At 35.2% G+C, this 16762-nt stretch overlaps 1 protein-coding gene across 7 annotated transcripts in view; it reads right to left on the bottom strand.

Moving 5' to 3' along the window:
* The window catches only part of NETO1 (neuropilin and tolloid like 1), a 126737-nt gene that overhangs the window by 39717 nt on the left and 70258 nt on the right, over positions 1-16762 (bottom strand). For 6 of the 7 annotated variants that reach the window (XR_004029610.1, XR_004029611.1, XM_030810271.1 and 3 more), the window contains exons 5-7: positions 12864-12905; positions 12620-12747; positions 2145-2373 (exon numbers count right to left, since the gene is read on the bottom strand). Coding sequence is in view for 5 of the 7 variants with exons in the window: in XM_030810271.1 (XP_030666131.1) it covers positions 2145-2373; positions 12620-12747; positions 12864-12905 (399 nt within the window). In the remaining 2 variants the exon portion in view is untranslated. Of the gene's footprint in view, positions 1-2144; positions 2374-12619; positions 12785-12863; positions 12906-16762 lie in introns of those variants that run through there. The other variant, XM_030810273.1, reaches the window with a different exon arrangement.

Here is a 16762-nt window from a genome sequence, read left to right as displayed (position 1 = left end):
TAGATGATGGTGTCAAGACTTAGAAAGACTGAGTGACATTCAGTATTTCTGGTGTCCTAAAATTCCCCAACTGGGTAATTAAAAGGGAATTTAAAGCCCAAACGATTTATTCATTATACAAAATAACTGTCTAACACACTTAACATTTAGAATTTAAAACAGTGTTGTTTGCTCTGCTGCTGACAATAAATCATTGAAATTTCAAAAATATTGTATTGTCTTTTCTAAGAATATAAAAATACATAGTTGTGAAATACAAGGTGCTTATTTCTTTTCTTTTAAAGTTGTTTTTAACTTTTGTTTCAGATTCAGGTGTATATGTGCAGGTTTATTATGTAGGTAAAATGTGTGTCACGGGAGTTTGGTGTAGAAATTATTTCGTCACCCATGTAATAATCATAGTACCCAACAGGAGTACTATGATCCTCACCCTTTTCCCAACCTCCACCCTCAAGTAGGTTCTGGAGTCTGTTGTTCCCTTCTTTCTGTCCATATGGACTCAATGTTTAGCTCTCACTTATAGGTGAGAACATGCGGTATTTGATTTTCTGTTACTATATTAGACTTCTAAGGATAATGGCCTCCAGCTCCATCCATGTTGCTGCAAAGTACATAGTATCATTCTTTTTTATGGCTACATAGTATTCCACAATATATATGTACCACATTATCTTTATGCAGTCTAACATGGAAAGGCATCTCATTTGATTCCATGCCTTTGCTATGGGAACAGTCTGGGGACAGTGCTGTGATGAACACACACACGCATGTGTCTTTATGACAGAACGATTTATACTCAGTATTGGAATTGTTGGTTCAAATGGTAGATCTGTTTTAAGTTCTTTGAGAAACTGCCAAACTGCTTTCCACAGTAGCTGAACTAGTTTACATTGCCACCAGCAGTGCGTTAAGTGTTCCTTTTCCACAATGTCACCAGCATCTGTTATTGTTTGACTTTTAATAACAGCTATTCTGAGGCCAGACACGGTGGCTCACGCTTCTAATCCCAGCACTTTGGGAGGCCGAGGCGAGTGGATCACCTGAGGTCAGGAGTTTGAGACCAGCTTGACCAACATGGAGAAACCCCATCTCTACTAATAATACAAAAATAGCTATGCATGGTGGTGCATGCTTGTAATCCCAGCTACTCAGGAGGCTGAGGCAGGAGAATCGCTTGAACCCAGGAGGCGAAGGTTGCTGTGAGCCAAGATCGCAACATCGCACTCCAGCCTAGGCAACAAGAGCAAAACTCCATCTCAAAAAATAATAATAAATAAATAAATAAATAAATAAAATAACAGCTATTCTGACTGGTGTGAGATGGTATCTCACTGTGGTTTTGACTTGGATTTCTCTAATAATTAGTGATGCTGATCATTTGTATATACTTGTTGGCCACATGAAGTGTCTGTTCTTGTTTTCGAAGTGTCTGTTCATGTCACAAGGTACTTATTTCTTAAAGTTAAATTTCTCAGAATTCTTTTTCACTTGCATAAATTTGTAACACATGAAATATTCAGGGTTTCTAACAAATATTCAGAATATATCTATTAGTATGACTCATTATGTATTAGAACATAACTTTCTAAAGTTTCTGTGATTTGCCCTTGACTCTGGATATCACCCATTGTGATGTTTTAAATATTTTCTGAAACTTTTCCCATTTACCATCTACCCAAGCAATTCTCTCTCCTTACCTACTTTAATTGGAACTCTGAAGTCACAAACCTATTTGAAATAAATGGGACTGCAAGAGAAGCTTACTAAAAAGAACCTACCAAATATTTTTATGCAGGTTTTTTAAGATTTAAACCCAAACTTCATCAGAAGCTGCTGCATCAGTTCCACAGGCTTCCTAAGAGCTAAACCAAAGACAAATGAAATTCATCATTTCCCAGTCGAATAGTGTGAACTGTTTTAAGAAAGGCTATGACGCATATGTTGAAATAAGAAAGCAAAATGTAGTATGTAACTCTTTCCTGTCATGGATCAAAATGAAAAAAAGAGGACCTTAGTGGTTTAAACAACGTATTAGAGAATAGCCTGCTGTGCTCACTGTGTGAAGAAAACACCATTAACAGCTTATGAACCTGGCATCATATGGCATACATGAAGGAAAAACAGTCAAGTGCAGAGAATCTTACGTTCTTGAAAGGATGTGAAGAGCATCTGAAATCGGCTGTTTCGACTGCCCTCATCTGCCCACATCCGGATCACCCCAAGACCCGTGCGTAGCATCACGTCATTAGCCACAGTGCTACAGAACTTAGCTTTCAAATCCTCCACAGAACTGCTTCCATCATACACAGCCACAAAATTCCTCTTGCATTCATTTGAATTCTGCATCTCATAGTCCAAGAATCGTAAGTAAATCTATAAAACAAAAATAAAATAATTTCCACATATCAAAATATGAATGTACATCAGTAAGTACCAGAACTCCTTTTCTTTTTCAGTCTCACAAGACAATCTTGATTGCAATCAATCTTGTTATTTTCCCTTGTGAATAGAAAGAAGATGTACGACAAGAACAAACTGTGTTTAATATTTTTTTTCAAATGCTATTATCCTTTCTTTACTTAAATGCACCATTTTCTAGAGCTGAGTATTTTTACCCAAATTCGCTTTATGTCTTCTCTTAACTTACTGGAAATCAGTTACAAGTTTTGCATACTTACACACTGTTTTACTTTGATTAGCAAAATGTATTTTAAGTATTCCTGATACATTCTTGTTTCAGTTCCATGGCTTCCTTTTACTTCCAAAAATGTACAAAAATATGTGATTTTTATTAATACCAAAGAAAAACAAAAATGATACTGAAAGACAGTCTCTGATTTGTTTAATTATTTAACATGAATACACTGCTTCATTTTTGAGTCAAAGTATAATTTTTTATAAAAAGGCCAAGCTAGTCTCTGTCCGTTCATGCCATACATAGAGAAGCCGTTTAGCTAAGCTACATAAATAAAAATTATGAGTAAAATGTACTGTGCAACTTGCTTTATATGTTCTTTTGTAACACTTCCAACAACTCTATAAAGTGGCCCACTTTATTGTCATATTCAGATGAAGAAGCTCAGACTCAGATGGTATAAATTGAAAATTAGACATGAGCATCCTCACTTCCTAGTCCGTAATTCTTTCACAACGTTACGCTGCCTTAGGTGTACTGCTTTTCAATCAACAGACATTATTTGACTCTTTACTAATATGCATTCAAAATCACAAGGAATTCATTCAACCAAATACAAGTCTATAAAGAAATCATTTGTTCATGCATCCATCGATTCAGTGGCATCCATAGCTTGGCCTGTGATTGTTGCAAACACTATTCAAGGCATTGTGGATATCACGGTGAACAAAAGAATGAGGGCCAGTGCTGAAAATATATGTCAATTAAACCATGACAATAAGATACAATGTCAAAGAGTGGAAATTATATAAAGCCAAAAGACCCGTGCACTGTGAGAGGGATACTAGAATGGTTTCCTAATAAAGACACATCTTTCATATAGATATCTCCTGAATGTTTTACATTTTATTTTGATATGAATGCCTATATGCTATTTCCTCTTAAATGCGTTTATCTTAATTTAACATGGATATAAACTAAAGACATGGCATTCAAGCATTTCTTTCATCATTCTGTATGTATTTTTTTCTTATTTCATAAAATCTGAAACTGATACAACAATTTCTTCCAGATCCAGTATGTCTATCCTAAATATTATAATTTCACTATTTAAATTAGTGAAAATGTATCTCTTGTCCTCCATGTTCTTACTCAACAGGGCACCAGTTCTTGTCAATTTCACCTTCCAACTAGTTGTTTTCCATATCCATTCACATCTCTATAATATTTCAACACTCTCCTGACCAGCCTGGATGGTTGCAAGGTACAGATTCTCCTTACAGCCCCCAAAGTTTACTCTAATAAAAACTAGTTTACTCTAGCCAAAGTTACATTTCTAAGAAACAAATCTAATAATCACAGTCTTTTTTTTAATTCTACTTTAAGTTTTAGGGTACATGTGCACAATGAGCAGGTTTGTTACATATGTATACATGTGCCATGTTGGTGTGCTGCACCCATTAACTCGTCATTTAACGTTAGGTATAGCTAAAATTTGTAACTGGTGTATAATTTTTAAAAAGTCTAAAAACATCAACTAGCAAATTTACATCCTTCTTATCTCCCAACATTATAACTATTTTCAAAAAATCCACCCTTTATGAACATGACATTAGCTTCACATGAAGTAGTCATTCTCCATCTTCTGTCTAGGAACCTCTTCCTGATTTGTCAAGATAGTTCAACAGTTGCACGTGCAGTGAAAGGTTTTCACTGCTCCCACTCCCCAGTCACAGCAGACTTAATCTCTATCGCCTCTGTGTGATTTTGAACATATTAAAGACATAGTTATAGGTTATATGTCCCTTCTAATAAACTTGTGTTCTCGAAAAGCTGAAGCAGTGGTATATATTTTTGTATTCTAAGCATTAATACATATTTTACACATAGTAAACACTCCAGAAATGTTTGTGAATGATTAACTGGAAGTTTCATTTTCTTTATTGAATTCCTTTGTTCAGCATTCATATTTATCATGCACCTATATGACAGACATTTAAGTGTTATAAATAATGATAATTACATAGAATAGTCTTATTTTATTATATACAGCGGAAATTATATGCAATAATTCTCAAAACAAAGTATAACATAGATCTAAATTATGACATAAAAGGACAAGACAAAATGTTGCAGACTTGTAAGATGCTGAAAATAGAATGTGAAGTTCTAAATGAGGAAATCCAGACATAATTTGATGAGAAAGAACAAAATCAGAGAAATGTGGACAAATGAATCAAACTGAACAACAGTGGAAAGCACTTGAGTTGCAGTATGCTTTGCAAGGTAGGACGATTTTCATATATGAGCAATTTGTAGCACTGAAGTTGGAAGTCATTCTAAAATTTCCAAACACTTTGATGCTTATTTAAATTACCTGCCATTGCTACAGCCTTATGAGAGACATATGCCCCAACGAGGCCTTCATTTTCTGTATGCCCAGGTTATTCCTTTGTTTTATTTTATCTAAAACTCAGATATTACTCATGCAGTCCATCTGTGATTTCTCCCCCCAAAACAATATTTCATTTCTAAAATTATTCAGAGAATTTCAGAAATACCCAGTTTAAGTAGGTATATATGCATCTAAAAATGTTAAACTTCCAAGTTTATACTAACTCATTTGTTTTTTAAATGTTAACAGGACTTAAAAAAAAAGATTTTTTTTTCAGATGACCTTTATTAGAAAGCTGGAGGTTGCGCCACTGCACTCCAGCCTGGGTGACAGAGCGAGACTCTGTCTCAAAAAAATAAATAAATAAATAAAAATAAAATAAAAAAATAAAAAAATAAAAACAGCTGGAGCAAAGAAGAAAAAAAATAATAACTTGCTCCAGGAACATAAGTGAATTAATGTGGAAACCTTAAAAGGGATTAAAATTTCCCACTCTGGATTTAAGGTTCTTTTCAACAGGTCACAACAGTGTTTTCAGTTTGTTTACTTTTGTTTATTTTTTTGACTAAAAGTAAACCAACTGAAAACACTGTAAAAATAAAAGCTAAAATCTAGGTATTATACAAACGTGTTAAGTGGAACAAAAATTCAAATATGTACTGATACTCTAAAAATACTATGCAATAAATTCGACAAGTTTATCAGCTCTCAAAAAAGATGCAATTATAATTGGAAGTAAACATTGTCACAAGCAGGAGAACACAGATTAGGGTAAGTAAAGAGTGCATTCCACTCCTTTGAAGTGTAATACAAAATGACGCATCTCTCCCAATAGTCTTACAAAGTTATAAAAACCAAGTACTAAGCCCACATGAGGAAAAATATTTAAATAATTGTTTGGCTAATACAAAAAAAGCTATTAGACCACCTGATGTTTTCAAGTTGAAATGTTTCAGTGGCTCAAGTTCTTTCAACAATTATTCCAAATTTCTAACATTGCATGTAGAAACACACCTTAAAATACTAATTTATCGTTAGGAAAAGAAAGTTTGCGTGTTATATTGACGATAGCTTAAGACACTGCTAATGCATTATTTCATATCTATCAACAACAATAGATACTTGTTATAATCATTTAAGATGAAGAGAACTGAAGTTTATAAAAATTAAGTAACTTTCTCAGAGTGACACAGTAATGTCATTGAAGTAACGGACTGGTACCGAAGTCAGATCTGCGTAACACTTGGATACTCATCACACTATGCAGCCTTATGTAATGTTTTTAAATACTCAGCCTTATAGCCCAGGAAGAAAGTTATATTCTTAAAGAAAACAATCTAAAACAAAATGAGTAATCAAATAAATAAGAAAGCAAAGCAAAACTATCCACTTTTTCTAATGAGCTAGAAAAGATGTTGACTATCAAGTTATAAATAAAATTTATAGAAAATAAATGTGTCCCTCAAAAATAAACGGCAGTTTTAAATTCTTTAAAAATAGAAATATTTTATATAAGAACATTGCTATAGTTAGAAAGTCAATTTGCATATTGGCCCTATATTTTTTTCATTTGACAGTTCTATATTTTCCGTGTGAGGTGATTGTCTTGCATTTGTACATGAAGTGCAATCACTGCTACCTAAGTATCTTCTATATTTAAAGGACCTTCTTATTAAATAGAACACTAATTAGAGAGTAAGTGAATCATTGCCGTCACTAGATCCCAGGTAATCACGTCTGAAGCATTCAGTAGTGTTTACCTATGATCTAGTGATGGCAATGATTTTTTATCATATAGAAAAAGAGAATATACTTTACTGGGTCCAGAGCTGTCAGTACAAAAGCCAAATTCCATTATCCAGAAAAAGTGATCATGCATTCCCATACTAACTCTAGTATATATCATGTAAAATCTCTCTATATATTATGATTTGAATGACTATCTCATTAGCTTAAATCTTGTACCATAATAATACTAACAGAAATAATTATTTAATGTAGCAAACTACAGAAAGCTCTTTAGTCACTTACTGAAAAAAAAGAGAAAATGATAAACAGAGTAATATATAACACTAGTAAAACAGATTATCATCTCTTCTCAGTGAATCATTTTGATGCATTCTTTTTAATTAATCATAAAGAGTTGGAGCTGACAAGATAATTTATTGACCAGGACATGGAAAACTTCACAACATATAAATAATTTCTAGTAATATCCATTTTTCAAATCACATGGAAAGCAGAACCCCTTTTTATATGCAAAGCAAATAAATCTAGCTAACAATTTACTAAGTAATATATTCACAAACAAAATTTAATACCAACTGCTCAACCAGATCCCTCCCCTCGTATCAAAGTGATATACAGAAAATAGACATTATTTGAGGCAATTATTTATGACTTGCCAGAAGAGTTTTCTCCTTAATAAGTAAAAATTAAATCTGTCACAGTCTGAGAAATGCTGTACATGGTTTCAATACTATTAGACACCTTTATAAATAAAATCATATTCTACAAAGTATGTAGCCCAGGATTGCTGCATTTTCTATTTTATTATTGACCAGACATGTCAGGTTTATAAACTTATGTAGAATATTCCATTTGGACGGTATCAATGTTCCCTTTATTTTTGGAGAAGGAACGAGAACATCTTAATGCTTTATAAAATATTAACACACAAGCACACACACACACACACACACACACACACACATACACGCGCGCATGGGCACAGCACAATTCCTGATATAACAATAAAAAAATAATTTTCTGGCATATATAAACAAGTACCAAAATATTTAAAGTCCACCTGAGTAGCTGTCAAATATATGAGAGCATAAAAATGCCATTTTAAAACTTGAACTGTACAATTTTTTTGCTATTTACCTACCTATTTAAAATTTTTACTTTGTTTATCAAATTTTATTATCGCTTTTTGGACATAAAAGCAGGTTCAATTTTCAGAACCCTTGATGCTTATCTTTGTAATCAATTACAGTTACTACACTGGTTTATTGCATTAATATTCTATTGCTCCGTAACAAATCACCACAATTTTAGCAGCTTCAAATAACACCCATGTACTATATCTACTATTAATAGTTCCATAGGTAAGAAGTACTGGGTTCTTTGGTGAGGGCAGATGAGGGTGAAAATCCAGTTTCTCACAGTTCTGGGACCGAGGTCTCTATTTTCTTGAGGACTGCTTACTGGGGTCACCCTCACTCCTAGAACACATTTCTTAGCCCCTGATTCTCTTACTTCCCCTTTCATTCACATCTCAAGAATCTGCTCCACTTTTAAAGGGCTCGTGTGATTAGATTACGCTCACCTGGATAATCTACTTTTCGATTAACCCAAAGTCACCTGACTGGTAACCTTAATCACATAGGCAAATTTATCATATTCACAATCCCAGCAATTGGGGCTGGAAATTTGTGTTCATTAGATAAGTAACTTTAATACTTTTACAACCACTTTAGTGTAAGAGACTGTATTTGTCAAGTGTTTATATTTTTTATTTTAATTTGACTGAAAATATTTTTGAATTAGTTAACAACAAATTGAGTCAACTTTAAATATGAAATGAGTAAACTGTGTAAGCTAGAGTTTTATTATCCAAAAACATTAAACATTAAATTACCTTCATTTATGTATTTTATACATATTTTGACTCTGTCCCTTATCCCGTCCTAGCAAGTGATGAGAATGTGAAGTGATAGATTTGTTAATTAGCTTGATTTAATCATTCCATGATGGAAACATCACACCGTACCCCATAAATATAAACAAGGATTATTTGTCAATTAAAAATAAATTTTAAAAATATTTTAAAATTAATTTTTAAAAACCTTGATCATTTCCTCAAAGAATGTGCTTTTGTGAGAGCAAACTAGGCCAGGAATTGGGAGGTGCTAACCTTGCTCCAGCTCTGTTGCTAACTAGCCAAATATTTGGGCAAGTCACTTCTCATAGATTCACTGAATTTGATTTCAGATGACTTTCATGTTTTCTGTGCCAAAATATTACTTGACTTTTAACTATTATACAAAATCTCTGCCAGACTCTGCTTGGATTCCTCTGGTGAAATCTCATTCAATCTCTGTTATTAAAATAAAAGGCTTCTCTGTGTTACATTAATAGCTATTTCTCTAGTTTCAAACTTTCAAATAAATCACAGTACTTAAAAGTCTTACTCCTGAAGATTAAGTCTGATTCCTGTTTCATGTGACAGTCCTTCAGATGTTTGAAGATTGCTACTATGTCCTTTTTTATTTTGAGAAATAATCAGTTTATTTATTCCATGAGTTTTAATTGAGCCACAGACATTGTGCTTGGCACTGGGTATCTGGAGATAAATATGGTCCAGCCTTCATGAAATTAATAGTTACCATGATGTGGTGTCCCATCATTTCATTCTGGTGCCTGTTTTCCAGACCAGATTCTGAATTAGACCCCAGAGTATTTGCTCAGAGAGGCATATGTCTACACACTCCTCTGTTAACTCCTATTGAAATGCATTATCCTGACTCAGTTTATTCATCTTTTAAATGATCTAGTCAGTAACAAGGTTCTTTCTGCCTCTCGTTTTCCAAATTCTATGAAATCTAGATTAATCACATTCTAATCAAAGGGGTCCATCTAGATTAATATTCTTTAGTAAAGGAAACATCAGATATTATATTTTCTGTTTGTCAAAAGCTGGAAAAGCAGTAAATAATGTGTATACATTTTAATAGAGCCAAATAAGCTATTCAGCACTTTCCTTGTGCAATATGGTTCAGTCACCAGGTGTCATTCAAATATTCACCACGAGCCATTTCAAGTTTAACTTGCGCTTTGATAGTCTATTCTCATGTGCTGCTAGGAACTCTATAAAAATAGAAAGTCCACACAGGCAGTCATCTCCAGTCCTTGCTTTTCTCCACAGTATTCAAAGCCACTTCCCATCCTCTAACCTTTAATTTAACAGAGAAAGCCTGTTACAATAGAGCCATCTTTGTCCAGCTCTGCACGCAGCTTCCCCTTTGGGTCACAGAACGCCAAATTCTGTAACAGACAGGTACATCGGTTATTGTTGCTCTGGGATTGTACAAAAGACAGTCTATTTACCAGCTGGAAGAAAAGGGTGTGCATTTACACTGTCATGAAAACCTTCTCTTTAAGATTGTAGTGACAAAGGTACTGGTTATGACAGTAAAGTGGGGCACATATAATCCTGTTTTTTAAAAAGTCTTTAAAAATCTTTCATTCATAGAGTCTAAGAAAAATAAATAGCCCTTGCATATGAATCCACATCTTATGAAAACAGCATAATAAACTGCAACCTAGCTCTCCTGTAATACAGGTAGTGGGTTTTTATGGTTTCATGTGAGCAATAGCTTTTGACTTAAAAAATAGAAGAAAAATAACTGTCTTTCTTCATAATGCAATTAACTTTCTCTAAGATTTGTTCAGAGGCAAAGAGAAATGCAAGCATCAAAGCTGGAAGCTGGAGAATGATCTCTGAATCTCTGTAACTGAAAGTTGGGGGAAAGGTGCCACATTTCCACTTTATATGCAAACCCTAAAGATATATTCAAGAAAAAAGTCAAGTGAAGAAGGACTGGTGCCCTCAAAAAAGGTTCTTTGCTGGGCGCAGTGATTCATGCCTATAATCCTAGCACTTTGGGAGGCCAAGGTGGGCAGATCACCTGAGATCAAGAGTTCGAGACCAGCCTGGCCAACGTGGCGAAACCCCGTCTCTAATAAAAATACAAAAAAAAAAATTAGCCAGGTGTGGTGGCACAGGTCTGTAATTCCTGAAGCAAGAGAATGGCTTGAGGTGGGAGGTGGAGGTTGCAGTGAGCCGAGATCACACCACTGCACTCCAGCCTGGGAGACAGAATGAGACTCCGTCTCAAAAACAAAAAAATGAAAAACAACATAAAAGGTGGGGGGGGGGGCTCTTCTCTTCCCCTCAGCCTAAATATCCAGTCACCAGATTCTATCTCATCTCTCTCTAATATTTCCCTCATGTTGGACCACCATGGCCTAATTTCCAACACTGGGATTACTGCCACAGCTTCCCACTTGGCCTTCTGCTTGCAGTGTTGACTTCCTCTGTCCCTTCTTTGCAGGAAAAAACAATTTTCCGAATATGCAAACCTGGTCATATCACTTTTCTGCTTTGCTTTTCGCTGAAGCACTCTGGACGAAGGCTGAGGTCTTTAGAGAGGCCTGAGGAACACTTTAGCTTAAGGGATCAATACCACCTCTCTACCCACGGTTTCATTTGGTCACGTGCAATTACGTTATTCCTGAAAAAGCATACTCTCTTCTCTCTTATGATTCCACGACCTCACAGATGCTATTCCCTCTGTCTGGAGAGCCTTCTCAACTTGTCTACTTGACACAATACTTCTCATTAAGATTCACCAAGACCCGGACAGCTGAACGATTCTACCATTGACTTACCCTACCTGGTGTAAGCGGTCTTTTCTCTCTCTCTGTTATATCTTACAAATACCCCAATGATCTAACCTTACTGCTGAGGTTATTCTGTTACATATTGGTCTAAGAACTAAACGGAAGCACCCGAGAACAGGGCCTGGCCTGCTTTTTCGTGTCTCTGGCAGAGTGCTTGCAACTTTATAGAGTCATAAAATCAGTTAATTAAATAACACACAGTTTCAGCCTCAATAAATAAATGACTACAAATCTAGTAAGTCAATATTTTTTCTTATAACTTTGTAACTGAGGAATAAAAACAAAAACAGGAGAATGAACAAATAATGCTTTAGCCCTATGACACCTGCTGGCACAAAATGACTCATCCTCTGTATTTTGGAAAATATTTCCATAAACAGAATCAACATAGTTGTTCTATGGAAGTGTTTCCAAAACGGGGGCCTGAGTCAAAATCTAGCCCACAATAAATTTAGTTTAATACATGTAATATTTTTATAATGTATTGCCAACCCTCAAAAATCAGGGTGATCAACATAAAATCTAGATTTTTGGCAAGTTATGAGAAATAATGGATGGTTTGATAATGCTGGACCCGCATTTTCTCACAACAGCATCACAAAGAGCTTCATGAGCAGCTAAGTCACGCCTGTCTCCTTCAAATGGGCACAGGATCTCCCAGGCCCTGTTACCATTGCTGCCAGCCCTTACCACACTTGCATTTTACATGCCAGATATTCATGATTTTGTAGGCCCCAGAAAAGCCTCTACAGATATAATTTTAGTTTACAAAATAAACCAACTGCAGACATTGACAATAAGAGCGTAAGTGTAATCAGACTAAGAGCCATGGCTCTTGCACACCATTTCAATCCATGTTTCAGAGAGGTCGACTTACCTTAAAGTCTCTTGTCTAGGTTATCAGATGATTTCTTCAACTCACTCTCTAGATTGCTATTTACGACATCAAATTTAGATTGGACAAGAGAAGACAAGTTACATCTCAAAAACCAAAATGAAATCATAACCTATGATGACTGCACTCTGAAATGTATTAGACACGTCCAGTTGCTTCAAAGCAATGCTTGTTATAGACACTTCTCACGTCAGCTGTCAAGTGTGGGTTTCATCTTAAGACTGACCTTGGACCGTGGAGGTGCTCGGATGTACCACTTGCAATCAACAGCCTCGCTAGCAGTAGCTTTGCCTTCCTTCATAATTTGTATAGATTCCACAATTCCTTCGGAACCGCCCATCTCAAACTCACACACTAAATAACAAAATGCCAAACAAACACAAAAACGGAGCTTGAATAATAAACCAAAAGTGTATTTCATAGCAGAAAACAAAGTCTTCTGAACAGTATTAAATATCTATTTTACCAACCTGGTAATGGTTTCAAAGCTCCAAGGTCCTTAAAGTCAGGATCTTAAAAATTGAGAAAAAGACAATTAGTCCCATTCTACATGTATTACTTACAGTGAGTTTAAGTTATATATCATTAAATTCTCCAGAAATCTGCCTTAAAAAACACATTAGGAGAAAGTAAATGATTAAATAAAAAGTGCATAATGATGCTGGGACTGAAATGTTAATTCAGTATTACTACAAGGTTTTTCTCAATACGAAAGACACGATTTAATTTTTTTTTCTAATGCCATTCCTGCCTCTAATTTTCAAATAAAAATCTTACTCATTACCTATAACTCCATAGGTAGAATAATTAAATTAGTCATATTATCTATCCTCTATAACAGGAGAATAGAAGTTTTTGTAAAAGGTATCCATAAGTAATTCAAGGTTTGAGGCAATTTCCCTTTGTTCTAGATACTATCCTCTTTTCTGATTCAAAATATTCTGTAAAGTGTAGTAACACAGTTTTTAACTAGAATATTTGAAGCACAAATTAAGATGTAAAATCTAGAACTCCTCTCCTTTGGCTGACTGAACAATCCTGTTTTCATCAAATCTTTCTCTGCAACATTTCATACTATGCTAACTCTCAAAGCATTCCTCAGTATTCTAGTTTGTCAACTCAACACCCACTCTCCCCGTCTTCCTCGCAGTCAAGCCCAGGCCCAGCCACCTGTCCTCTGCTAATTTATGTATTTCAGGGGAAGCCTGCTGTGTCACGAGTCTAAGATGTTTTCTAACGGTGAAAAGGCAAATTGGGGGTCTCTTTCTTGCTCCTGGAATTGATTTTGAGGTAGGCAGCCAGTGAAATATAAAGATGAGCCTTTTAGAGAGCTTCTGAGAAAGTTTTCCTCGTAATAGAGACAAGGTGTATACCATTTTTCTGGCTCTCTTGCAGTCATGCTTGTATCGGAAGTCGTGGAATCATGCATTAGCCAACTTTCAATGTTGAAGGTGTTAATATAATACAAGGCTAACTGTGATGAAGAGCATAATGACTATGAGTCATTAATGATGTCACTGAGACACTGTATTATCTTATTTGATGCACATATGTTCCTATTTTTAAATAATTTTTAATTTTTAATTATTACAAGTACATAGTCATTGTATCTATTTATGGAGTAACTTATTCTGGAGTTGCATTTCTCCAAGATTTATACTGTTTTTTTCCATTTGACAAGTAAAAATTGTTACGTTTATGGTGTATAATGTGATGTTTTGATACGTGATGGTTTGATATATGTGTACATTGTCGAATGGCTAAATTCGACAGATATTTATGTAAGATATATCTCTTACATAATATACATATTTATATATTTATGTAAGATATGTAAGATAATTCACATGTCTTACCTCATGTATCTATCATTTTCTTGCATAGTGAGAACACTTAAAATCTACATTCTGGCAATTTTCAAGTATATTATAGGATATATTGTTATTAACTACAGCTACCATGGTGATCTCTTGAACTTATTCTTCCTGCCTACCTGAAATTGGGCTTTTTGCTTTTTGAATAATACACGTCCTTGTAGCCCTTGCCACTTTGAGTTGAGGTTTCTTTGACTTATGAGTGGGTGAAGGCATCAATGACTATATGTTAAAGGAACTTGGCATACAATTTAAAAGATGACTGGGAAATGCATTTGTTCTTACTACCATGGCATCGGCTGTAAGTAACAATCTTTTAGAGTTAGAAATATTTTATGAGACATGGCTCAACAACAATTCAGGACTGCAATATAAAAAGTAGCATTCTTTCTGGAAGAGATTAGTTCTGGATATTACGACTATGTGTGCTAATATGTACGTGGGTATCTAAGTGCGTTTCTTTGTATGTCTGTGTGCCTGGATATGCAAAACCTGTAACTACAGGCTGATTGTTAGTTTAGTTATCTTCATTAAAGGTTTTGTTGTTGTTGTTGTTTGTTTCCTGCTTTGTCAAACAGTTACATGAACTGATCTGTTGAAACTGAGAGGCTTGGATTGGCCATGCTACAATCTGATCATATGAACTATTTAGACTTATTTTACTACAGACCCTATTAGAAAGTGTTAATAAAATTTGAAACAAGTTACAGATTGCTTTGCAAAGCTGTTTTGAAAATAGATTTTTTTTTTTTTTTTTTGAGATGGAGTCTGGCTCTGTCACCCAGGCTGGAGTGTAGTGGCGCAATCTCGGCTCACTGCAAGCTCCACCTCCCAGGTTCACGCCATTCTCCTGCCTCGGCTTCCCAAGCAGCTGGGACTACAGGTGCCCACCACCACGCCTGGCTAATTTTTTGTATTTTTAGTAGAGACGCGGTTTCACCATGGTCTCCATCTCCTGACCTCGTGATCCGCCCACCTTGGCCTCCCAAAGTGCTGGGATTACAGGCGTGAGCCACCGTGCCCAGCCGAAAATAGACTTTAAAAAATCTTTTTAGAAAAAAAGGAAAAAAAGCTGTAAGCAATTTCCATTTAAAGAATAGGGACATCATAGATCATTTGGAACAAGATACTTCCTAGTAGAAATTTGTTTCTTCATCAATAGATATATAGCAATTATTTCAATAAATATGTATTTAACACCTACTGTGTAATAAAAGCTATGTTTTGCATAGCACTGCTAAAATTGGTTGTTTTCATCAAGCAGTTTCATTGGTATTGACAAGATCCCCCATATCTTCCTTATTTTTCCATCAACCTTGATGACCTGTTATCTAGACTTTTTGTTATTCATTGTATCCTTCTATTAAGAATAATGCTTAATTATATTCATAATTAATACTCATTATCTCCTTCTTGATTAGAACGTTTCAGCCTTACGTGCCTGTTTCTACAATTTTTGTGGAATGTAGTTGATACTCTATTTTCTAGTTTGAGGGCTAACTAACATTTGTCATTTTTATAACTCATGCCAGGCAATGTAGAGAGAAACGCCAGTTCTGAGAATTGAAAATTTATTTTTGTCTTTGTATTAATAGTGATAGCACTGATAGTTTAAAAAACAAAACTTTAGGAAAAAATGTTTTTGCAATTCCATTTGTATTAATATCACAATAATAGATGGGCCATATGACCTGTGAAAACAAACCAATAAACAATATTCTTTTTTAAAAACAGCCTAAATTGAACTTAAGATTATAAAGATTGATTGGCCAAGATTGTTTGTGGGCGAGGACATGAATTATTAGGCAGATGCAGGATAAAGTTGGACTTAGTAACTAGTCTTTTACTCTGGATCTATCCCTCAGTCTGTTCTCTACTTAGCAACCTAAATAAACTATTCCACATGTAAATCAAATCATGGAACTCTCCTGGTTTTCCACTGCCCTTGGAGTAAGACCACCAATCTTTATAATGCATCTTAACACCCTGTGAGTTCTTGACCTTGGTCTCTGGCTCCATGCTGCTGGTTCCACTCTCTTCTCTCTGATCACATTCACCTATTTCTCATACACCCCAGGCTGTTCCTCTCCTCTGTATCAGGAACTTGTTGTTTTGTCTCTCTGCAATACCTTTCTCCTGGCTTTGGAGAGCTGGGTCTTTCTCATTCTTTGGTTTTTGGCTCTAATATTATATTCTCAGAAATGCCTTCCTTGACAATCCTCTCTAAAATACCAATGTCTCTAATTTTACTTCCCTCATGTTATTACAATTTACGATTATTTAACTATTTGTCTGTTTATTTTTTTACTAACCGTCTACTTCCACTGCTCCATAATCAAGAACTTCCGTAAGGATGGGTTCACCAACCAGCTGTGGGCCACACAGCAGGAAATGAGCAGAGGCAGGATAGCAAAGGAAGCATCAACTGTATTTACAGCAGCTTCCCATGGCTCATATCACCACCTGAGCTCCTCCTCCTGTAAGGTCAGCAGTGG

Source organism: Nomascus leucogenys, chromosome 4 (genome assembly GCF_006542625.1).
Source record: "Nomascus leucogenys isolate Asia chromosome 4, Asia_NLE_v1, whole genome shotgun sequence".
Lineage (NCBI taxonomy): Eukaryota > Metazoa > Chordata > Mammalia > Primates > Hylobatidae > Nomascus > Nomascus leucogenys.
The sequence above is the reverse complement of the archived record's forward strand: the minus strand, read 5'-3'. Positions and strand labels throughout refer to the sequence as shown.